The 23808-nt window shown below is 49.3% G+C and overlaps 1 protein-coding gene across 3 annotated transcripts in view; it reads left to right on the forward strand.

Moving 5' to 3' along the window:
• The window catches only part of PLA2G4E (phospholipase A2 group IVE), a 64580-nt gene that overhangs the window by 23265 nt on the left and 17507 nt on the right, over window positions 1–23808 (forward strand). For all 3 annotated transcript variants that reach the window (XM_036845148.1, XM_036845145.1, XM_036845146.1), the window contains exons 3-13: window positions 4299–4435; window positions 8032–8163; window positions 9202–9242; window positions 11172–11214; window positions 11706–11766; window positions 12740–12900; window positions 12991–13077; window positions 13460–13497; window positions 15365–15500; window positions 16827–16963; window positions 19324–19546. In XM_036845148.1, coding sequence (XP_036701043.1) covers window positions 4299–4435; window positions 8032–8163; window positions 9202–9242; window positions 11172–11214; window positions 11706–11766; window positions 12740–12900; window positions 12991–13077; window positions 13460–13497; window positions 15365–15500; window positions 16827–16963; window positions 19324–19546 — 1196 coding nt within the window. The remainder of the gene's footprint in view (window positions 1–4298; window positions 4436–8031; window positions 8164–9201; window positions 9243–11171; window positions 11215–11705; window positions 11767–12739; window positions 12901–12990; window positions 13078–13459; window positions 13498–15364; window positions 15501–16826; window positions 16964–19323; window positions 19547–23808) is intronic.

Genomic DNA, 23808 nt, shown 5'->3' on the forward strand with positions numbered 1-23808 from the left:
GAGGAAGGGATTGCATGACTTCCCGAGGGCTTATATGCAGATTGTGCAGGAGCACAGGTGGGAGAGGCTGACAAACCTTCTGGGAAGCTGCCGCTGCAACACTGCAATGTAAGGATGAGTGTGGAGGGCGGAGGAAGGAGGGCCCTGGAGCCTCAGAGAGAACAAAGGGATCAGGCAGCATTCAGACTGGGCCCCTGGGAGGGTGAGTGTCCAGAGCCCATGCCAGGGAAGCAATTGCAGCCAGCATCACTTTGGGCCTGGCTCTGTCACAAGGCCAGCCAGAGGGCCATGGACTTCTTGGGCTTCTCGGGACCTCTCAGGCCACCAGTGAGTGATCTGAAGAGCCTGGAAATGTCCGCTGGACCCAGGACCTGGCTGCCTCTTCTGCCTTTCTTGCCGTGCCAACGTGGGTCATCAGACACCTCACCCCATTTCCCTCAGGGACGGCCACAGCTCTCACATGCCCGCAGCTGCCTCGCCTGCCTCAGCTCCTCTGGAGGCGTGTCTGTCCCAGCCCTGTGTGTCATGCAGGCCTCACACTCTCACGGCATGCCTACACCTGTGCGCTCAGACCTTCCCCGCCACGTCCAGGGTCCTTCCTTTTGTCTTCTCCCTGCTACACCCGTCACCTACAAGCCCTAGAGGTGGGGGTGGGATGGGGAGCAGGAACCCGAGAAACAGGCTGAGGTCTGCTCCACCACCCTCCTCTCCCCCTTCCCCACGCATGCCTCTGGCACACAGGCTGCCCTTTGGGGACACCCTGGCCCCTTTGGGAACCCCTTTTTATGTTTTCCTCATTTCCCTAAAGAACAGCGTCCGGGGGCAGCCATGGTGTCTGGGGGTGTCAGCAGCCCAGGTCACGTGTCTGGATCCACAGTTGTCACAGGCTGGGCTCTGTTGCTGCCTCACCTGGGTTGAGTCTATCCAAACCTCTTGCAGGTCCTGGGTTACCCTCGCCCCACATTGTGCCTTCCAGCTTGGATCAAAAACAAGTTCCTCTCTGGCTCAGTCCTGTAATGGGTGCCTGAGTTTCTAAGATTTCCAGGAGCCTGAAAGGGATGAGATTCAAGGATGAGATTCAGGGGTGACTGCCCCATCAAGGAGCACACCACCCAGCCCTGGGCCAGGGGCTGGGAGAAAATCGGCCCGGAAATCTCCCTGCTGTCAAGAGTTTTTATTCCTCTTGGGAAAATAAACTCAAACCAGCACTCCCAGGGGGTGTGAGGCAGGTGTCTCTAAGGTATTAGGAAGATAATGTTCTTGACATCTGTAGAGATCATTGAGTCATTTTGGCCACCCACATTCTGGGAAAAGAGACATGCCATTCTGATGACCAAGCCCTCTGTCACTTCATGAAGAACAAGGGTTAGAACCTATCTGTGCTTAGGAAATTCCCTGAAGTCCCTGAAGTTCTCAGAATTGGGTCATCCTTGCTTAACCACTCTTCACTGCCAGCTCGAGGATCACTGCCTTACAGTCAGCTAATGATGCCCCAGATCGTCATCTGGGTCCGGCAGCTACCTCATCATCCCTCCCTCCCCAGGATTATCCCCTCTTGGGCTGCACTCTCCTTCCCAGCCTTGTGGGGGAGGAGGTGGAACGGCTCCCTGCGAAAGGACTGGGAAATAAATTAATGCTTGACATGTGGGTGTCTGATCAATCCTGGCTCTTCCAGGAGTCTTTTTATCTTAATTAGACATTTAAGCCTTAGGCCAAAAATCCTGAAACTTTATTTAGTGGATTTAATGGGACAATTTTAGGCATGGACTGATGATAGGAAAGGGATGTTAGAGGGAAAGGGGCCTTTACAGGGCCCTTCAAATCATGCTAAGCAAGTGGGTGGAGGGCTGGTGGGTCCCTGCCTGCAGGCTCCTTGTGCACAGGAGGCAGACCAGCAGGAGGTGCCCCAGAGCCCAGGAAAAGCCAAGGGAGGGGTCCAGGAGGACTAAGCAGGTCCCCAGGGAGTCTCCCTCAGCAGAGCCATTAAACATGCCAACTTGCCTATCTGTATCTGTGGTGACTCAGCCCAGAATTTCTTGGGTACTGATACAGCCCAATAGCAGGAAGTTGGGCTTTTCTATCATTCACTTATTCAACAAATAACTAGCGGTGCCAACATGGGTCTCCTGAGCTTCCCAGGGTGCAGTGGGCGGTGGAGACAGATGCACCGACCTGCCATTGCAGTGAACTGTAGCCAGTGCTCCATCGGGAGGAGAACAGAGGGCCCTGGGCTACAAGGGGCACCTGGCCCAGACTTGGAGGTTCAGACGAGGCTTCCAGAGGAGGTCTCTTCTGCAACCTGAAGGGGCTAACCAAGGAAGGGTGGCATGAAAGAGGAACAGAAGGGTGTTCATTGCAAGATGGCATGGCCTTTGAGACCTACAAGGGACTGGGTTTGGCTGGAGTCTGGAGTGTGAGTGGTGGCACATGTGTGTGAGTGTTTACGTGCGTGCATTTGTGCACGCACCTCTGTGTGTGTGTGCGCGTGTGTGTGTGTGTGTGTGTGTGCGTGTTTGGGGGCAGGGCAGGGGCTGGGGTGATAGGGAAGCTGGAAAGATGAAGCTGAGGCTGGGGAAGTGGGAGGGGCAGGCATGCTGAATGGGTGGGACTCCTTCCTGAAGGCATATGGGAGCCACTAAAGGATCTTAAACTGGAGAGTGACATGGTCAGATGGGAAAAGAGCCCTCTGGTTTCTCTAAATGGAAAAGATTAGGGTGGGGCAGGACAGAAGACAGGGCACCCATTGGGGCGGTGGCAGCAGAGATGAAGGTGGCTTGCACCAAGGCAGTGGCCATGCGAGTAGGGAGAAGTGGATAGGCTGGAGAGCTCCAAGGAGTTAAGTCGACTCAAGGTGAGAGCCAAGGGCGATATTTGGTGTCTAGTCAGGACACCTGAGTTGCCGGTGAGGAAGAATAGGTTGGGTGTGGAAGGAAAGATAGGGATGATGTCATCATTTTCTTTTGATTCTGTTGGGTTTGGGTCATTCTTTGTGTTTGGATTAATGATGATTATGACATCTAAAGGACAGTGTCATCTCACCTCTATTCAATGGGAGGAAGGCCATGAATTCCAATTCATTGAATGGTGAGCCCTCACATATTAACCAGACAGCAGGGATGAAATCAGAAACTAGGGATGCTTGTGATGCAAACCATGGTTATTAAGTCTGATAAAGTTCTCAGTATAGAGACGATATAGGACTAAGTCAGTCTGGGGAGGGGGGCCACCTCTGGTTCCACTCTCACAGGACATTATTAATTATAATTAGGAGGTAGTTTGGATGAGTCTTATCAGTACAGAACTCTCATCCCTGCCCAGCTTTACTATCTAGAAGACTCTCTGACACTGGAAACTGTATTGACTGTTCCCGTTCTCTACGAATTGGGTGGGTACCCTGGGAATGACCAAAGCAGAGTGCCAGAAGAGTGACAAGGGCAATCGTGGCACCTCTTCCTCCCTCCTCCCAGGTAGAATGGAGGGAAGGAGCTGGGCTGGGCTGCCATTTTTCACCATATGCCTTCTGCTGCTCCAAACAGAAGACCCAGGAGGCCTTCTTTCACTTTAGGAGGGCCTGTTGAGGTCACAGCCTTTGTCCTTCTCCAGAGCACTTACAGCAGCATCACAGCTGGGTTGTTCTTTCAAATGAAAAATAAAGTATGTGGTCTTAGATGTGAGGGCTTCTTGGGTCACACACCGCATGTGGGGAGACCAGTAGAGATATGAAAAGCCCGTTGTGGTGTATCTGAGACGTTAGTCATGTGTGGATGGTAGTCCCTGCCCCTAGATCCTGCTGAATAGCTTGTTCCACTCAAGCCCTTCCCCACTGGGGCCCTCTAGGCTGACTCCCAGCCGATGGTGTCCCTTCTAATCCTTGCTGCTCCTCAGCCCAGAGGAAGAGCTGGGCCCTACTGTGGTTTCCCTGGTGCCCTGGGCTAAGGCAAGAGATAAACTGGACCCTTGGGGGCTAGTCCTCCAGATCTTCCCCTGGCAGAGGGAAAATTGTGCAGCTGTACCTTGTGCCAAACCAACAGGTGTTTGCTCAGAGAGCCATGGTGCTGCTGAGAAGAGCCAGAGGCCATCTGTGTCCACGAGAACAGTCAGTGGGACCTGGGTCCCCTCTGTGAAACCTCTAGCCTGCAGTCCGTGACCTTCTCAGGGTTCTGGGACAAAGGTCTCTGGAGAGTCAGAGCCATGAGTCAGGAGGGGACCAGAAGCTGGCTTCTGCCTCCACACTCTTTCCTCTCTGGACCTGGGTTGGCTCCTCACGCTCCCCTTCCACCCTTGTCTTCCTCGGACAGCAAGCCAGACAGACTGCTTTGTGAGCCTCTGGCTGCCCACCACCTCTCATAAGAGGCTGAGGACTAGGACCATCTCCAACTGCCGAAACCCAGAGTGGAATGAAACCTTCAAGTTCCAGATCCAGACCCAAGTGAAGGTGAGACGTGGGGGCCAGCACCTGCCTGCCCTGCTTGCTATTCCCCTCCTTGCCGGCTTGTCCTTGTCTTTGATCATGTGCCCTTCTTATGACTATTTGTCTTTCTTTCTTTTTTTAAATTAATTTTTATTGGAGTACAGTTGCTTTACAATGTTGTGTTAGTTTCTTGCTTTACAGCAAAGTGAATCAGTTATACGTATACATATAACCACTCTTTTTTAGATTTCCTTCCCATTTAGGTCACCACAGAGCACTGAGTAGAGTTCCCCGTGCTATACAGTAGGTTCTCATTAATTATCTATTTTATCTATAGTAGTGTATATATGTCAGTCCCAATCTCCCATTTCATCCCACCCACCTTCCCCCCTTAGTAACCATAAGTTTGTCCTCTACATCTGTGACTCTATTTCTTCTTTGCAAATAAGTTCATCTCTACTGTTTTTCTAGATTCCACGTATAAGTGATATTATACGATATTTGTTTTTCTCTTTCTGACTTCACTCTGTTTGACAGTCTCTAGGTCCATCCACGTCTCTGCATATGACACTATTTCATTCCTTTTTATGGCTGAGTAATATTCCATTGTATATATGTACCACATCTTCTTTATCCATTCCTCTGTCGATGGACATTTAGGTTGTTTCCATGTCCTGGCTATCGTAAATAGTGCTGCAATGAACATTGGGGTGCATGCATCCTTTCAAATTATGGTTTTCTCTGGATATATACCTAGGAATGGGATTGCTAGGTCATATAGTAGCTCTATTTTTAGTTTTTTAAAGAACCTCCATACTGTTCTCTATAGTGGCTATAGCAATTTACATTCCCACCAACAGTGTAGGAGGGTTCCCCTTTCTCCACACCTTCTCCAGCATTTATTGTTGTAGATTTTTTTTGATGATGGCCATTCTGACTGGTGTGAAATGATACCTCATTGCAGTTTTGATTTGCATTTCTCTAATAATTAGCGATGTTGAGCACTTTTTCGTGTGCTTTTTGACCATCTCTATGTCTTCTTTGGAGAAATGTCTATTTAGATCTTCTGCCCATTTTTTGATTGGGTTGTTTAGTTTTTTAGTTGTTTTTGGTTTTTTTCTTTCTTTTTCTTTTATTGAGCTGCATGAGCAGTTGGTATATTTTGGAGATTAATCCCTTGTCAGTTGCTTCATTTGCAAATACTTTCTCCCACTCTGAAGGTTGTCTTTTCGTTTTGTTTATGGTTTCCTTTGCTGTGCAAAAGGTTTTAAGTTTAATTAGGTCCCATTTGTTTATTTTTGTTTTTATTTTCATTACTCTAGGTGGTGGATTGAAAAAGATCTTGCTATGATTTATATCAGAGAATGTTCTGCCTACATTTTCCTCCAAGAGTTTTATAGTATCCAGCCTTAGGTCTTTAATCCATTTTGAGTTTATTTTTGTGTATGGTGTTAGGGAGTGTTCTAATTTCATTCTTTTACATGTAGCTGTCCAGTTGTCCCAGCCCCAGTTATTGAAGAGACTGTCTTTCTCCATTGTATATTCTTGCCTCTTTTGTCATAGATTAGGTGGCCATAAGTGCATGGGTTTATCTCTGGACTTTCTATCCTGTTCCATTGATCTATATTTCTGTTTTTGTGCCAGTACCATACTGTTTTGATTACTGTGACTTTGTAGTATAATGACTATTTGTCTTTTTTTTTAAATAAATTTATTTATTTATTTATTATTTTGGCTGCATTTGGTCCTCGTTGCTGTGTGCAGGCTTTCTCTAGTTGCAGTGAGTGGGGGCTACTCTTCATTACGGTGTGCAGGCTTCTCATTGCGGTGGTTTCTCTTGTTGCGGAGCATGGGCTCTAGGCACGTAGACTTCAGTAGTTGTGGCACGCGGGCTCAGTAGTCGTGGCTTGCGGGCTCTAGAGCGCAGGCTCAGTAGTTGCGGCACACGGGCTTAACTGCTCCATGGCGTGTGGGATCTTCTCAGACCAGGGATCGAACCTGTGTCCCCTGCATTGGCAGGCAGATTCTTAACCACTGCATCACCAGGGAAGTCCCTATTTGTCTTTCCTTCTACCAACTTCTTGTCCTCTTATCGACCTGTCTCCCCACTCACCCACTCCTTCCTTCTGCCTGTCTCACGCTTGTCTCTCCAGGCATACTTATCCTTCTACCCTCTTTCCTGTCTCTCTTGTCCTTCTACCTAATTGTCACTGGAACTGGATGTCTCCTGCCCCAAAATAGAGTGTGTTTCCAGTATCTTCCAGAACATACTCCAAACAGGAGAATGTAGAGAAGAGCCATTCTACTCACTAGGTCTGAGACCAGTCTAATTCCGGCCAGAGGGCTTTCTCTATCTTAAATCCTTTTTAGATGGCTTTATTATTTCTAATTCCGTGGGTGTGTGTTCTTCATTTGCTGAGTTGCTGTTTCATGGTATTTGTTTTCTTCAGATATATGGTGACTCTAAGTTGAGCTCATATCTCCTGAGGGAGAATCCTCTCTTGAACATCCTGAGTTGTGACAGCGTCAGCAGGGTGCCCTTAAGACAAGCTTGGCCTCATCATGGAGGCATCAAACCCAGTCTTGAGGCATTTGAGGCTTGACAGCTCCATCGAGCTTACTGCTTTCATATTTTAGGGATGCTTCTCCATTCCGAGTTAATGACATATCCTTTTTGTTTTCAAGAAGGGCTTTATATTTATTGTTTTAAAAATATCTTTTCTATCATATATATGGTTTTTAGTGAGAAAGGGGGATTTCAGTTTGGGCTCAGCCTACCATCTTGAAACCAGAATTTGTGTTTCTTTTGTCTGAAGATCTATGGGGCTGCTGGGTTGGTTCAGGGACACACCTGGTTTCTAGTCATTACAAAGTCAACAGGTCTCATTCAGCTGGGAACCCCCAGAACCACCTCATGTCCACTAGATAGGGACCAAAGAGGCAAACCCAGCCCCAACCTACATCTCCCAGGATCCTTGGAAAAAGTGGCCTCAGAGGCCAATCCATGTCACCTAAAATCATTGACCTTAGAGTTCAGCCAGATGACAGGGTAGCTGCTCCATCCTTGACATACTGCTTTGGGACCATCCATGAGACCTCTTTAGGGGCTGATGAGCCAAAGGATAGAGTTCCAATATGTCATCCCAACCCAGTCAAACCCTCTATAATCTTTGCCACATCACTCCCCTGGAGTGTGAAGATGTTAGCTTCCCTTGGCTCGGTTTTCTAGTGCCAAAGGAACTGTCTTCAGCTCCTGGGTCCAATGCTGGATACATTCTATGTCTTGACAGGGTTCTTGTCTGCTGTGCCCTTCCATCTCTCCCCCAGGTGAAATGAAATCCCTCACACTTCACAAGCCCCTGCCAAGCTTGCAAAAGAGCAAGATTCCCCAGTAGGAGAATCAGAGAAGAAGGGCAGGAAGGCTTCAGAGAGTTGCAAAGAAGGGAATAGACACTTTCCTCTCTTAATTCATGTCCCTACAGATGTCCCTCACACCTGAGCTGTGCTGGTCCCCATCCCTCAGACCCACCTCCTCACTAGGACTGAGGTCAGGGCCATCATCCTGGGAATGGGTTGATGCAACCTTGGTAACCAGACTTGCACCCTCCGTTCTCCCCTAGAACGTGCTAGAGCTGAGCGTCTGTGATGAAGACACAGTGACACCAGATGACCATTTCTTGACAGTTCTCTATGACCTCACCAAGCTCTGCTTCCGAGAGAAAACGCACATGAAGTTCCCACTCAACACAGAGGTGGGTGCAGGTGCCCCAGCCCTCAGCCTCCTGCTTCACGAGGGGCAGCTGGTTATTCCTATGATGCTGTTCTAAGGGATCCTCTCTCTGTAGCCAGGTCAGGAGAAGACAGCACTGCTGTTCAAATCCCAGCGCTTTGGCTTACTATCAATAGCTCTGTGACCCTGCAGAAATTACTTAATTCCTCTGAGTTCTGTTTCCTTGTCTATGCAATAGTGATAATAATACCTACCACACAGGGTCACTGCAAGGCTTAAATGAGAATACATAATTAAGGCATCTAGCACTGTTCATAGTACAAAATGGAGACAGAATAAGTGTTGATTCCCTTTCTTCCCTCAGAGTCCTGCTTCTGGGATGGTCCCAGGGGACAGAGGACAGATAAGGATAAAGGAGTGCAAATCTGCAAATCAGAAAAAGTCAGAGCTGAAAAGGCCCAGGATGTTATCAATTCATTCAACAAGTATTTGAATGCCCTATGGGCCAGGCACTGTTCCGTGCACTGGGGACACCTCAGGGACAAGCATCCCTGCCCTCACCTGGCTTATACTCTGTGGGGAAATTAAGGTCCAGTGAGGGAGGTCATGACTTCCTGAGGTTACACAGCAAGAGATGCAAAGCAGTAGCTGAAGGAAGGGGCTCCTAGCCTTCAGAGTTGAGCTTGCTGGGGGCAATATCTCCCTTGCCCCAGGCCCTGAGCCCCTTGGGGAAGAAGGAGAGCAATGGAAGCTGGAGGGAGAAGATGAAAGGAAAATGTTCTGGGGCAGAGAGAGTTACCTGCTGGGGCTAGGGGTCACCTCCACACCCTGACCCTCCCCTGGGTGGTCAGTGATGTTCCTGATATCAAAGACTTGGGGACAGAGGGAGGCAGAGGGGACAAAAAGAGCCAGGAGCAGCTGCCCCCACTCCAAGACAGCAGGACAGCCGTGTGCGAAGGACAGGGGCAGGTCCACAGGGTCTCCTGGGATGGCACAGGATCCTGGTCTGCAGAGAGGTGTAGACACAGCTCACAACTGCAGTCTCTTCCTCCCCCTGCAGGGCATGGAGGAGCTGGAGGTGGAGTTCCTGCTGGAGGAGAGGTGAGTAGGACCCAACCCCCAAGGATTCCACCAAGGTCCTGACCCCAAAGCAGTTTCTGGGCACAGGCACTGTACAGCTGGGTCCTCCTTTCTGCAGTTCCCCACCCCCACTTCTACGCCCACCCCTGACGCTCCTCACTGTGCATCAGAATCACTTGGGAACTTCTAAATCCCGTAGGTGCCTGGGCCCCACCCCTTCTCATCCAGGTCTACCGATGTCAGTATTGCTTTAAAGATCTAGTACTCTGGCCAAATCACCTGCCTCAGCTCCCCAGCATTTCTGAGAGTGGCCTCTGGGAAGACTTCCTGCCACCATGGGGATGGGGCCTTCTTGAGGCCATGCTGAGAAAGAGGTCAGGACCAAGGCATCTCCTCCTGGACCCAGGACTGTTAGAACAAACTCCCCCAAACCCTGGCCTGAAGCAGAGGCCATGCCCCTCTGCAGCCAACTCTGGAACCAAGTCAAGGGGAGGCTCAGGACAGAGATGTGGGGTTATTTCTCATCATGTCCAATTAAGAAAAAGATCCAGGGTCCTGGAGGTATGACTATGCCGTGGACTCAAGTGGAATTGGGTCACAGAGCTGGAGTGTGGGGAGAAGAGGACACAGAGAGAGAAAGGAAAGGAAAGGGTGGTGAGAGAGGGGAGTCGGGCCCCTGCCGGGAGGGGACAAGCCTGCCCTGGGGCAGCAGTGTGCCTTGTGATTGGGCATCCAGCTTCTTAACCCTGGCAGAACTGAGTCCCCTGGACTTATGATCAGCCCAGGGACAGGGGGACAATGAGAGGCAGGAACTAGAACAAGAGCGCTTGTCAAATTCCACCCCGAGAATCCTCTGCATAGGGGGTCTTGGAACTATTGGAGGTGCCTCATTAAAATCAACTTAAATTAAAATTTAAATTAAATTTGACAAATTAAAATCAACTTTGTTTCACATTAAAGAAAATCTGGGCTCTCTCCTTCAGTTCTTGGTTTGACAGGACTTTTAGGGGGAAAAACATTCCTTGGGTGAATTAGAAAGTGGCTTACAAAATGAAATACGTCAGCACTGGTAATCAGAGTTGATCTGGAAACACAGTCATCTTGGGCTTAATTTTGACAAGGGAGGGCTGTGGACTCACCCTAGGTGAATTGCAAACCTTGGAGGTTTTCTCAGCTTTGTAACACAAGGACATTTCACGCTCACCAGGCCCCTCTCTAGCTGGGTCAAAACTATTTGTTAAATGCACAAATTAAATAAAGCACAGAAGGGAGGATGAGTCCGTTTTACTACCAGAACTGTTACATCTGCTCGAGATGGTGGGCTCTGGCCTTTTCTTGCAACCTGTTTATCCTCATAACTCCATGCAGTTGCATCTGGTTGGACATAAAGAACAGCTACCCTTTAAGGAAGAAAAAGAAAAGAAACTCTTCTACTCCCTCTAACCTATAAATCTTTTTTTTTCCTGGACATTCTATTTAAAATGTATGCCAGTTTTCCCCTTGACAATCTGCAGATCTAAGGTTTCTTAAGCCAGTATTTTTCACAAGGATTAAGAAGGCTCTGCTATCTCCTTATTGACCCTACGTAGGCTGTTTGTCACCTTTGTGAGAAATCAGTCAAGAATGATATGACTTAGAGAATAGACTTGTGGTTGCCAAGGGGAAGAGGGGGTAGGGGAGGGTTGGATTGGGAATTTGGAATTAGCAGGTGCAAACTATTGTATATAGGATGGATAAACAACAAGGTCCTACTGTATAGCACAGGGAACTATATTCAATATCCTGTGATAAACCATAATGGAAAAGAATATGAAAAAGAATGTATATAACTGAGTCACTTTGCTGCACAGTAGAAATTAACACAATGTTGTAAATCAACTCTACTTCAATAAAATAAATTTTTAGAAAGAACGATATGACTTGACCAGGAGTTCTCATTTTATTTTTCAGCCCCTCTCCACCTGAAAGTCTCATCACCAATGGCGTGCTGGTGGTAATTGTCCTTCCAGGCTCCTGTGGCTCCAGAGGCCACCTGTGGCTGCTGCTCTTGGGAACAGAACTGTGGGAGGGAAAACCAGGCCCAACTTGGGCCCTTGTCCCAGAGCCCGCTAGGAGTCAGACTAACTGACGCCAGACAAAGGGGTTGCGGGCAGTGGTGGGGGCAGCAGCTGGGCTCCTGCTCCTGGGGAGGAAACACCTGGACCAGCATCCCATCTCCCAAAACGACGACCTCAGGAACCTCCCTAATAAAAGCACCCACTCTCAGAATCAGTCCCCCAACTCCAATCTCTCTATAAGCACAAGTTCAGAATTAAAAAGGTTTTCATAATTAGGCTGTTGGTACAGCCATTTCAATTAGATGCATCTAAAGCCTCAGGATTCAAGGAAATCTCTCCCCCGAAAATCAGTCTTTGGGAGTTTGTGGCCTGGTAGATCATCCCGGGCAGCTTGTGCTCAAAATGACCTCCCCTTCCTTTGTTTCAGTCTCGACAAGTGTCCTGCCTGGAGGTTCATGCAGAATCCAGGAGACAGAAGAATAGGAAAAGTGAGCCCTTTTACTACCTCTGCCTGCTGGGGGGTAGCAGTGCCACTTCCCAGCCCTGTCAACACCAGAGTTGGCTGCTCCATGGCTGCCCTGGGCTCCATGGGGAACCAAAAGCTTGGTTGACACTCCTTGGGATCACTTCACCCTCAGGGGTCATTAACCACTGTCCTCCCCCTGCTCTAAGAAGGGCCTGCTCTTCAGGTCCCCACAAGACCCTCAGAGCTTCCCGGGCTTGATGAACGCCCTGGACCACGGGTCAGTGACACAGTACTGCTCATCTGTCCACACCAGTCTTCGCCACACGCCTGCCAGATGGGGGGTTCCCTGGGTCTAGAGCAGTGGTCAGCACCCAGGGCAGGAGGGCCCCGACAACACCCAAGTCCCCTCTAGCTGCACCCTTTCCTCTAGTCAGACTGCAATTAATGGAGTCCTAGCATTTTATAGCTGGCAGGGACCTAAGAGATCCGCAAATACACGACTCTCCTTCTCACCACTCCACCCCATCCCCCCCATGCAAGGCTTCCAGCCCTGTCTGCAGAGAGGAGAGCGGCACAGAGCCCCACTGGCATGGGGGAGGGAGGCGGAAGGAAGAGGCTCTGCCCCCAAACTGGCAGCAAGGAGAGGGCCTGCTTTCAGTGCAGTGGGAAGGTAACTTTGGGGCACCTTGTGGAGGAGCAGAACCTAGGAGGGCTAGTCCAGAAAACTCAGCCTCTCAGACCTCACACACACACACACACACACACACACACACACACACACACACACACAAACACACAAAAAGCCTTGTAAAAACGCAGATTCCTGGGCCCCGCCTGGCCCTTCAGAATGAGACTCTCTGGGGCATTTTAACCAGTGCCCTCGGTAATTCTAAACCCCTGTCCTGGGTGCCTCCCCTAGGCCTTTTACTGGGCTGAGTTGGGGTGGGAAGTGGGAGGCTTCCCAGGGGTCTCAGCCCTCTCGTCCTCTCTTCCAGTGAAGGGCCTCCTGGTGACAGTGACGGAGTCCTTCGAGCACACCCAGCACATCTCACACTGCCTGGAGACCTGCCGCCCAAACCCTGCCTGCTTCCACTTCCCCAGGTACTTCCAGCCCCAGGTCCAGGTGGAAGTGCCCAAGAGCCAACGGAGCTCTGAGGTAGGAGGCTGCGGCAGTAGGGGGTTAGGGGCTGGTTCAGGCGGGCGGCGGGAGGAGCCCCTCCCCTCACAAAACGGCCCATCCTTCCAGCTTTCCTGCTGCGGTGCGGGCAAGAATGGCCCTGTGTGCCAGCCCCTGGATTGCCTCCGTGACGGCCAGGCGGTGACCCTGCCTGTGGTGAGGGCCTGGGTCTGGGAAGGGATCCCTGAGCAGCGTAGCCTGGAGTGCCTGTGGAAGGGAGACGGGGCGAGCCTGGGGGGCCGGGGTGGGGAGCATGGCTCGTGGTGGGTCTGTCAGGCAGGGTAGAGGAGTCTTGGCGGGTAGGAGACTGCTGAGCTGCAGTGTGGAGCCAAAGACAGGGTGTGGAAGCTGAGCCAGGTTGGGGGCGAGGGTCCAGAAGAGAACCTATGTGCGCATGCGCGGGCGGGCGCTGCATGCGCTAAGTCAAGCACCCAGGGGGGGGCGGGGGGCACCGTGTGGTGAGTCTCCTCTTACTTGGTTGGGAGCACTTGGCTCTGAACTGTCATCCCTGACAAACTTTTCATCTTTCAATTCCCAGAACAAGAATTGTGAATTACACATGAAGTCTACACCCTGGTAAAGTGCCCTCTTTCGGTCTGTCCCTCTGACTTATTTATCTTTAGGGACTTAAAGTGGTATCTTGTTGTGGTGTTGATTTGCATTTCCCTGATGGCCAGGGATGTTGAGCATCTTTTCACAGGCTTATGGGCCATTTGTATATCTTCTTCGGAGAATATCTATTCAAATCCTTTACCCATTTTTAAAGTGGGTGATTTGCCTTTTATGGTTAACTTGTAAAAGTTCTTTGTATATTCTAGATACAAGCCCCTTGTCAGATATATGACTTCTAAACATTTTTCCTGTTCTGGAGACTGTCTTTCACATTCTTAATGGTGTTCTTTGAAGCACAGAAGTTTTCAATTTTGGTGAACTTCAGTGTATGTATATTTTTTCTTGTCACTTGTGCTTCTGGTGACATATTTAAATAACCATTGCCTAATCCAAGGTCATGAAGATTTACTCCCATGTTTTCTTTTCAGAGTTTTATAGTTTTAGCTCTCAATTTGGGTCTATGATCAATTTTGAGTTAATTTGTATATACAGTGTGAAATAGGGGTCCAACTTCATTCTTTTGCATGTGGATATCCAGTTGTCACAGCATCTTTTGGTGAAAAGACTGTTCTTTCCCCCTTTGAATTGTCTTGGCACCCTTGTTGAAGATCAAGTGACTGTAGCTTCCATTTACAATTTGATAGCTGTTTGTCCTTGGTCAAGTTATTAAGCCTCTCTAAATCTCAGTTTTTCTCATCTATAAATTAGAGCAATACCAAGAGTACTGTCTATCATTGGGTTGCTTTGAGGATCCAGTGAGATTACACATGTGAAGAAATCAGTGATCTGCCAAGTGGAAAACTCAGAAAATATCAACAAATGTTATTATTATTGCTGTTTTATTATTCATTCCTGTTGAGGCCAAGGGAAGATTTCCTCACAGCTGTGTCTGCAGGCCTATACCAGACATGAAGGAAACATAACGGGAGAGCTCCCAGGCTCTGCCTTCAAGAAGATGTGACCTTTATAGTTACTCAGGTCACTAAGACTCAGGCTGGAAATTGTCAAGGTCCATTCTCCTGGAGTCACTGGGGAGCAGGGCCTTGGAGGATGCAAGGGATGTTGGTGGGCAGAGGGAGGAGGCTCAGAACCCAGACTACTCCTGGGCTCTGAGAGCTGATGGACCCTTCCAGGAAGTAGCAGGAGGTGAGGTTGGAGAGATCAGGTGGGGGCTTGGATGCCAGGCCAGAAGCCTGGACTTGCTCACATCAGGGATGTGATAAAAAGAGGGCAAGCGTTGGGCATGCTCTTCCTGCCCCACCCACCTTGCAGACCTGTGGGGGTGACAGGGTGAGATCAGGGATGTGAACGGTTATTGTCACACAGGGTGATTTTTACTCTGGGAGCAGGAAAAGCTCACCAAGGAATATGAGCTCCATGAGAACAGGACCTTGTTTATCCAGCTCAGAAGAGCCCTACTGTAGAGCCTTATTCAGAGGGACTGGCCAAAAGGATCTCAGGGCCTCTTGTCACCCATGTCTGGCCTTGGGCTCTAGAAGGTGTGCGGGGGAAGACTTTCAAGACTTTCCAGGTCTCGTTGAGGAGGCAGAGGGTTCAGTGCGTCCCTAATTGTGTTAAGTACCTGCTTACAGTGCACCAGCTAAGGCTTTGGGGCTTTACATTTGTTATCTCATTAAGTGCTGAAGACAGTGCCAGGAGTTAAGCACGATTAGCCCCATTTTACAGATGAGAAAGCAGGGGCCCAAGGTCACAAAGGTGATTCCTGGCAGAACCAGCCTTCGAGCCTAGGTCCAACTGACCCTAAAGCCATGTCTTCTCCATGGAGGTGGCGTCTACAGACCCGCTCAGCCAAGGTCCTCTGTCCCCACAGCTCCCAGGCACTGGACGTGCGGCTGGGCTTCAGCCTGTGCCAGGCAGAGCTGGAGTTCCTGCAGAAGCGGAGGGTGGTGGTGGCTGAGGCGCTGAAGGAGGTGTTGCAGCTGGAGGAGGACCTGCAGGCAGACGAGGTGGGTGAGCAGAGGTCCGCTCAGAGCCAGGCTTGTCCTTCGAACACTGTGCCTGCCAGCTGCCCCCTGCAGTCCCTCCCTTGCCCCAGGGCAGCCTCAGCACTGCCTTTCCTGGTGGCCCTTACTGCTGAGGTTCCAGGTGCCCAGGTGAGGGCTGTGCTGGATGTGATTCAGTTGTGTGTTCGCAAGGGGCAGGAAGGGCAGAGTAGAGAGAAAGGAAGGAGCCCCAGCTGCTGCTCCCCGTGCACTAACAGATCCTGAGGTGATGAATGATGTCTTACCTACACGGGACAATGTGGCATCCTTTCCCCAGCCACGAAAACACTGGAAGCTCCACCACCTCCCACATTCTGCACACCTCCACCCAAAAGGCCCTGGGCCTTTCATTCTTCAATTCTCCCTTCCCCCAAATATATGCGCACGCGCGTGCACACACACGCACACACACACACACACACGCACACACACACACACACACACACACACCCCAGAATGAACAGCACTGGGGGGCTGGAGAGAAGCAGCTTCCTCACGCAGGGCCAGCTTCTGCGCACAGCGTAGATGATGGTACCTTTGCCAGAGCCCTCTGTCACCTCCCTGCTAGGGGCTGAGGCTCACACTCCCCTGAGCAGCAGGTCAGCCCTCGGAGAGCCCGCGCTTCAGAGGCCGACCACAGGTGTAGACAGAGACCTCGTCCCTGAGGAGGGCTGTGATGGGGGCTTCGGCCGACAGTAGGTCTTACAGTCCCCATTCAGATGAAAACAGAGTGAGTCTTGGCAAAGACTCCACGCGTCGCTCTCCCGTCTATAGGGAAACACACTGAGGACACCTTAAACCTAAGTAAACCCAGAGAGGACAACTGTGCTTCCCACATCAAAAATCCATTTACTCCTGCTTTTACACATATGGTCTCTAGGGACCACATATCATGTGCCCTGACATCAAATCCCTCTACAGCAGGTGTTGATTTGCAGCCATTAGGGAATCACACACTTAGCTGGGTTCTTGAGCGAGCCACCCAGCCCTCTGGCCCCAGTTCATCATCTGTTAACTGAGAGCTAGATTAATAGTGCCAAGAACTCTTCCAGCCACGGCTTTCTAATTTACCAAGCCCGACACCGACCATTGGGTTTGGAACTAAGGTCCAGTTCTAGACCTACCAGGCGGCTTGACACTCTGTGAAAGGCAGTTTTCAGGTCACTCAGTCCCCACTCTCTGCTCTCTGTAGCCAGCTCTTCCTCTTCCACTGTTCCTTCTAAGCGCCTGTCACTCCAAGTCTTCCCCTACCCAGCATTGCCCCAACAGTCTGCCTCCATGTGCCCCCAGGTCCCACTGATAGCCATCATGGCCACTGGGGGTGGAATAAGATCCATGACTGCCATGTACGGCCACCTGCTGGGGCTGCAGAAGCTGAACATCCTGAACTGTGCCAGCTACATCACTGGCCTGTCAGGGGCCACCTGGTAAGGAGCTGGGGGCCACTGTCTGGTGAAGCCCAGAGCAAGCAGCCAACAGACTGGCCGGTGGGCGGGGGTGGGGTCTCTGGTAAAGCTCATCCGCCCCAAGTTAGAGTGACTCATGACACCTGGGCAGCTCTACCCCTCACAGCTGTGTGACCTTGGGAATGCAGCTGAACTTCTCTGAGTCTCATTTTCTGTATCTGTCAAGTGGGGATCGTAATAGCCCTGACCTCATGGGGTTGTTGTGAGATGCTCTCCCAGTACTGGGTACACCAGGGACACGTGTTGGTCATTACTCCATTACTATGGCAGGGTCCCAGGAGCGTGGCAGCCAGTTATGAGTGAACCACTGGTGCCACTGGTGCATCTCCCCAGCAGCTGCCCTCTCTCAGACTGTGCCAAGTCTCCTGGGGTGGGTGGAGCTGGCCCACTGCTCTGGCTGCCACGTTCCAGCCCACCCCCATCCCTGCGTGCTCCCTCTGCCCTGCAGGCATCCTCGGGCTCCCCGTCCTCACTCTTGGCTGGTGAGCAGGGAGAGTGAGCCCTCAGCTCCCCCGACAGGTGAGGCCAGCGCGAGGCCGGCTTCTCCACAGGAGCCACGGCACCTGGGATTCACGATGCCGGTGGCGGCCCACAAAGATGTTGTAATTTCTTTTAAGTTCTTTAAAAAGAACCTTCTAGGTTGAAGAGAATGTTTTAATATATAGGAATATATCACTATATTTGTCTTTATACAACAGTCATAGGAGATAATTTTTAATATTTTTATGGTGGAAGGGGCCCACCAAAGTCATAATGCAGCCCTGGTCTAGGGTGACCCAGGCCTTGTGACCACCCACATCCTCTCAGCCAGGGCTGCATCTTATTCTGTGTGTAACTAGTGGGCCTCAGAGCCCTCAACGTCCCAAGCTGTGTCCCTCATCCTGGAGGGGCTCTGGGTAACTTTCATTTGAGGGGGTGGATGTGAGGAAAACCAAGGGTTCCTGGTGCACCAGAGACCCCGAGGCTTCAGCCCAGGTGGGACAGAAGGATAGCTGACAATTACCGGCATTGCCTCTGCACCAAGCACTGGGGTGACTGCTTCCAATGGACTATCTCATTTCTTCTTCACAAGAAGACTATGAGGAAGATGCTGTCATTATGCTCATTTTACAGCTGGAGGAAGAAAGGAATTTGCCCAGGGTCACTCAGCTAATGAGCGGTAGAGCTGGGATTTCAACCCAGGCTGTCTGAGTCCAGGGCCCACATTCTTTTTTGCGGGGGGGTGGGGTGGGGGAGGGGCCCACATTCTTAATCTCACCGATAAACCGCTGCCCGTGGGAAGTAGGTTAAGGAGATAAACCTGCTTGCATCAGGGTAGAGGGGCACCTGCATCCTCCTGGCCTACCTCTGGACCAGGCAGGAAACTGGGAGGAACTCAGACCCAGCTAGGGTGTGGGTAGGGTGTCTCCTGGCCTGGGGAAGCACTGGGAAGGAGTTTTGTAAAATCAAAATCAATCATTTGTAATGTTTTTTTAAAGTTTTTTAAAGGTATGAAAGTAACAGCGTGAACCTTATGCAGAGCAGGGTACTTTTTGTTGAAGAAATCTCCTGAAGGAAGAGGCCGCTGCTCAGACAGCTGTGCAGCTGTAGACTGGGTCCACTGTGGGGAGGGGGATTCCTGGGTGCTGTCCTGACCTAGACTGAGAAAAGCCAGGTCCAGGCCAAGCAGAGGCAGACAGAGGCAAAGACCCAGGGCTAGGGGGATCTCTATCTTTGTTTTACTCCTCCCCACTGCCCACATAGAAGTTAAGAAGAAGAAGGGGAAGTAAGTCTTTAGCTGGCATCACAATTATGGGAATTAATGTGGCAGAGTGGGAAGAGTCCAGGATTTGGAATCAGCAAAGCCTGGGGTCAAGTGCTGGCCCCAGCACTTACTTCGGGCCGGGTACTGTCCTAATCCTTTTACATTGACTCACGCCATCTTCACAATAACGCTGTGAGGTAGGTACAGTTATCATCCTTCTCCCCATTCCACAGATGGGAAAACTGAGGTGAGGAGCAGTTAGGTACCTTGCCCAGATCACATGGCTGGTGAGTGGCAGAGTCTGGTTTTGAACCCAGGAAGATCTGGGTCCAGAATCTTCACTGTTAAGCAATGTACTCCACCTGGCACACGGCAGGCAGTCAAGAAACGGCAGCAATTGTGACTTTGAGTAAGAATGTTCTCCCCTCCCCGACCAGGCCTCACCCCATTTGCTCCAGGCTCCTCTCCTGGCGGGTGAGGGTTTCCCATGACCTGCCCACCTCCTTTCCTGCCAAGGTCCAGGGTCGATCAGACCAGGGCTGGCTCAGCTCTCTCAGCCACGCCTGTCTCTCTCCAGGACCATGGCTACCTTGTACCGTGACCCTGACTGGTCCTCCAAAAACCTGGAGCTTGCCATCCACGAGGCGCGGAGGCACGTAGTCAAGGACAAGATGCCCGCTCTGTTCCCAGATCAGCTCCTCAGATTCCAGGAGGAGCTGCAGCAGCGCAAGCAGGAAGGCTACAAAGTCACCTTCACAGACTTCTGGGGCCTGCTGGTCGAGGCCTGTCTGGCGGACGAGGTAGGTGCTCAGCTTCCCCTGGGGCCCAACCCACCCAGGGCTGATGCCCAGCCCTCTGCCTTCACTGGGGCCTCGGGAGGTACATCACAGCAGGAGGGAGTTAGGTTAGATCTGCAGATGCACCCTTGGGCCGTAAGAAGCATGAGGCATCAGAACGCACGATGCAGGCAGATGGTGGGATTGTCTTCCCGAGTCCCTTTAGGTTATGACTGAGACCCTCACATCAGGGGTGGCTTAGGTGCAGCCTTTCGGAGAGGCAGCGGGCCCTCTGAGAACCTGTGAGAGAAAATGGGGAGGGAGCCGTCAGACTGTGATGTAAGCCTGACCCCAAGTGGAGGAGAGAGGGAAGGAAAGGCCGGGTGGAAGCATCCTAGCCCACTGTGCGGTCTGAAAGGTCAGCACAGTGACCCTTGGAGAGTCCCCCAGCCAAGTTGGCCATCAGAGGAGTCTGGCACCGCCCCCTCCCCTCCACCACAGTGGGCCTGTCTCAGGATCCCTGCCACGCTCAGTCATGGGCTGGGACCAGCCCAGCGGGAAGTGTGGCCTTAGAACAAACTCAGCCATGGATTTCGGAGCATGGTAGCTGGGCTGTCAGCCAATTACACTCCTGTAGTTGGAGGTCGGCTGGGCCCCTTCTCATGGCCACCACACGGAGGATGAGCCCAGTGAGGTTCCTTCCAGCTCTGATATCCAATGATCTGAGCAGCGTCTGCCCAAGAAGAGAGGCAGCCTGTGTTGGGACCCAGCTGCTGTGAGAGCCATGTGGGCCGTGGTAGGGCAGTGGGATCCCCATGGGATGCTGCCATCCCGGACATCAGGGTGAGCTCAGATAACACCCGGACCCTTCCGACTGCCCACGCCCCAGGGAGGAACCAACTTTGGCTGTTGCTTGACCCCAAAGCAGGGCTTCCCATCTAATTTCTATCCAGGCCTATGGCTATCTGCCCCACTCCCAAAGGTGTCCGAAGAGTTCTGAATTCAAATCAGAACTTACCAGAAGGAAGAGGGACAGCAAATTATTTTCTAGTAGATCTCCTCTTCCAGAAAACACAGACAATTTGAGCAACCAAGGATGGACCAAACCTCATCTTCAACATTCATTCATTCCCTCATTCATTCTTTCAACAAAATTAAGTAACTCCTGCATGCCAGGAACTGTGCTAGACAGTGGGGATTCAAACGCGGGCACGCACAGCCTTTGATGGATCCCTGCCCCTTCTGATAACCCACTGTCTACTCTGTCCACATGATGGAGCAGGGCAGGGAGAGGCTGAGGGTGTTGGCTTTTGGATTCAGGCAGGACAGGGTTTGAATTCTGGCTCTGCTCTGTGCTATTCCTTAAATGGGAATTTCGTCAACTATTTTGTCAACAGTTAATATTTCTTTTTTTTTTGTTTTGTTTTGTTTGTTTTTTTATACTGCAGGTTCTTATTAGGCATCAATTTTATACACATCAGTGTATACATGTCAATCCCAATCGCCCAATTCAGCACACCACCATCCCCACCTCACCGCAGTTTTCCCCCCTTGGTGTCCATATGTCCATTCTCTACATCTGTGTCTCAACTTCTGCCCTGCAAACTGGCTCATCTGTACCATTTTTTTAGGTTCCACATACATGCATTAATATACGATATTTGTTTCTCTCTTTCTGACTTACTTCACTCTGTATGACAGTCTCTAGATCCATCCACGTCTCAACAAATGACTCAATTTCGTTCCTTTTTATGGCTGAGTAATATTCCATTGTATATACGTACCACAACTTCTTTATCCATTCATCTGTTGATGGGCATTTAGGTTGCTTCCATGACCTGGCTATTGTAAATAGTGCTGCAATGAACATTCGGGTGCATGTGTCTTTTTGAATTACGGTTTTCTCTGGGTATATGCCCAGTAGTGGGATTGCTGGGTCATATGGTAATTCTATTTTTAGTTTTTTAAGGAACCTCCATATTGTTCTCCATAGTGGCTGTATCAATTTACATTCCCACCAACAGTGCAAGAGGGTTCCCTTTTCTCCACACCCTCTCCAGCATTTGTTGTTTGTAGATTTTCTGATGATGCCCATTCTAACAGGAGTGAGGTGATACCTCATTGTAGTTTTGATTTGCATTTCTCTAATAATTAGTGATGTTGAGCATCTTTTCATGTGCTTCGTGGCCATCTGTATCTGTATGTCTTCTTTGGAGAAATGTCTATTTAGGTCTTCTGCCCATTTTTGGATTGGGGTGTTTGTTTCTTTGATATTGAGCTGAATGAGCTGTTTATATATTTTGGAGATTAATCCTTTGTCCGTTGATTCATTTGCAAATATTTTCTCCCATTCTGAGGGTTGTCTTTTCGTCTTGTTTATGGTTTCCTTTGCTGTGCAAAAGCTTTGAAGTTTCATTAGGTCCCACTTGTTTATTTTTGTTTTTATTTCCATTACTCTAGGAGGTGGATCAAAAAAGATCTTGCTGTGATTTATGTCAAAGAGTGTTCTTCCTATGTTTTCCTCTAAGAGTTTTATAGTCTCCTGTCTTATATTTAGGTCTGTAATCCATTTTGAGTTTATTTTTGTGTATGGTGTTAGGGAGTATTCTAATTTCATTCTTTTACATGTAGCTGTCCAGTTTTCCCAGAACCACTTATTGAAGAGACTGTCTTTTCTCCATTGTATATCTTTGCCTCCTTTGTCATAGATTAGTTGACCATAGGTGCGTGGGTTAATCTCTGGGCTTTCTATCTTGTTCCATTGATCTATGTTTCTGTTTTTGTGCCAGTACCATATTGTCTTGATTACTGTAGCTTTGTAGTATAGTCTGAAGTCAGGGAGTCTGATTCCTCCAGCTCTGTTTTTTTGCCTCAAGACTGCTTTGGCTATTCGGGGTCTTTTGTGTCTCCATACAAATTTTAAGATTATTTGTTCTAGCTCCGTAAAAAATGCCATTGGTAATTTGATAGGGATTGCATTGAATCTGTAGATTGCTTTGGGTAGTATACTCATTTTCACAATGTTGATTCTTCCAATCCAAGAACATGGTATATCTCTCCATCTGTTGGTATCATCTTTAATTTCTTTCATCAGTGTCTTATAGTTTTCTGCATACAGGTCTTTTGTCTCCCTAGGTAGGTTTATTCCTAGGTATTTTATTCTTTTTGTTGCAATGGTAAATGGGAGTGTTTCCATAATTTCTCTTTCAGATTTTTCATCATTAGTGTATAGGAATGCAAGAGATTTCTGTGCATTAATTTTGTATCCTGCAACTTTACCATATTCATTAATTAGCTCTAGCAGTTTTCTGGTGGCAGTTTTAGGATTCTCTATGTATAGTATCATGTCATCCGCAAACAGTGACAGTTTTACTTCTTCTTTTCCAATTTGTATTCCTTTTATTTCTTTTTCTTCTCTGATTGCCGTGGCTAGGACTTCCAGAACTATGTTGAATAATAGTGGTGAGAGTGGACATCCTTGTCTCGTTCCTGATCTTAGAGGAAATGCTTTCAGTTTTTCACCATTGAGAATGATGTTTGCTGTGGGTTTGTCGTATATGGCCTTTATTATGTTGAGGAAAGTTCCCTCTATGCCCACTTTCTGGAGAGTTTTTATCAGAAATGGGTGTTGAATTTTGTCAAAAGCTTTTTCTTCATCTATTGAGATGATCATATGGTTTTTATTCTTCAATTTGTTAATATGGTGTATCACATTGATTGATTTGCGTATATTGAAGAATCCTTGCATCCCTGGGATAAATCCCACTTGATCGTGGTGTATGATCCGTTTAATGTGTTGTTGGATTCTGTTTGCTAGTATTTTGTTGAGGATTTTTGCATCTATATTCATCAGTGATATTGGTCTGTAATTTTCTTTTTTTGTAGTGTCTTTGTCTGGTTTTGGTATCAGGGTGATGGTGGCCTCATAGAATGAGTTTGGGAGTGTTCCTTCCTCTGCAATTTTTTGGAAGAGCTTGAGAAGGATGGGTGTTAGCTCTTCTCTAAATGTTTGATAGAATTCACCTGTGAAGCCATCTGGTCCTGGACTTTTGTTTGTTGGAAGATTTTTAATCACAGTTTCAATTTCATTACTTGTGATTGGTCTGTTCATATTTTCTGTTTCTTCCTGATTCAGTCTTGGAAGGTTATACCTTTCTAAGAATTTGTCCATTTCTTCCAGGTTGTCCATTTTATTGGCATAAAGTTGCTTGTAGTAGTCTCTTAGGATGCTTTGTATTTCTGCCATGTCTGTTGTAACTTCTCCTCTTTCATTTCTGACTTTATTG

This window comes from Balaenoptera musculus, chromosome 2, assembly GCF_009873245.2.
Source record: "Balaenoptera musculus isolate JJ_BM4_2016_0621 chromosome 2, mBalMus1.pri.v3, whole genome shotgun sequence".
Lineage (NCBI taxonomy): Eukaryota > Metazoa > Chordata > Mammalia > Artiodactyla > Balaenopteridae > Balaenoptera > Balaenoptera musculus.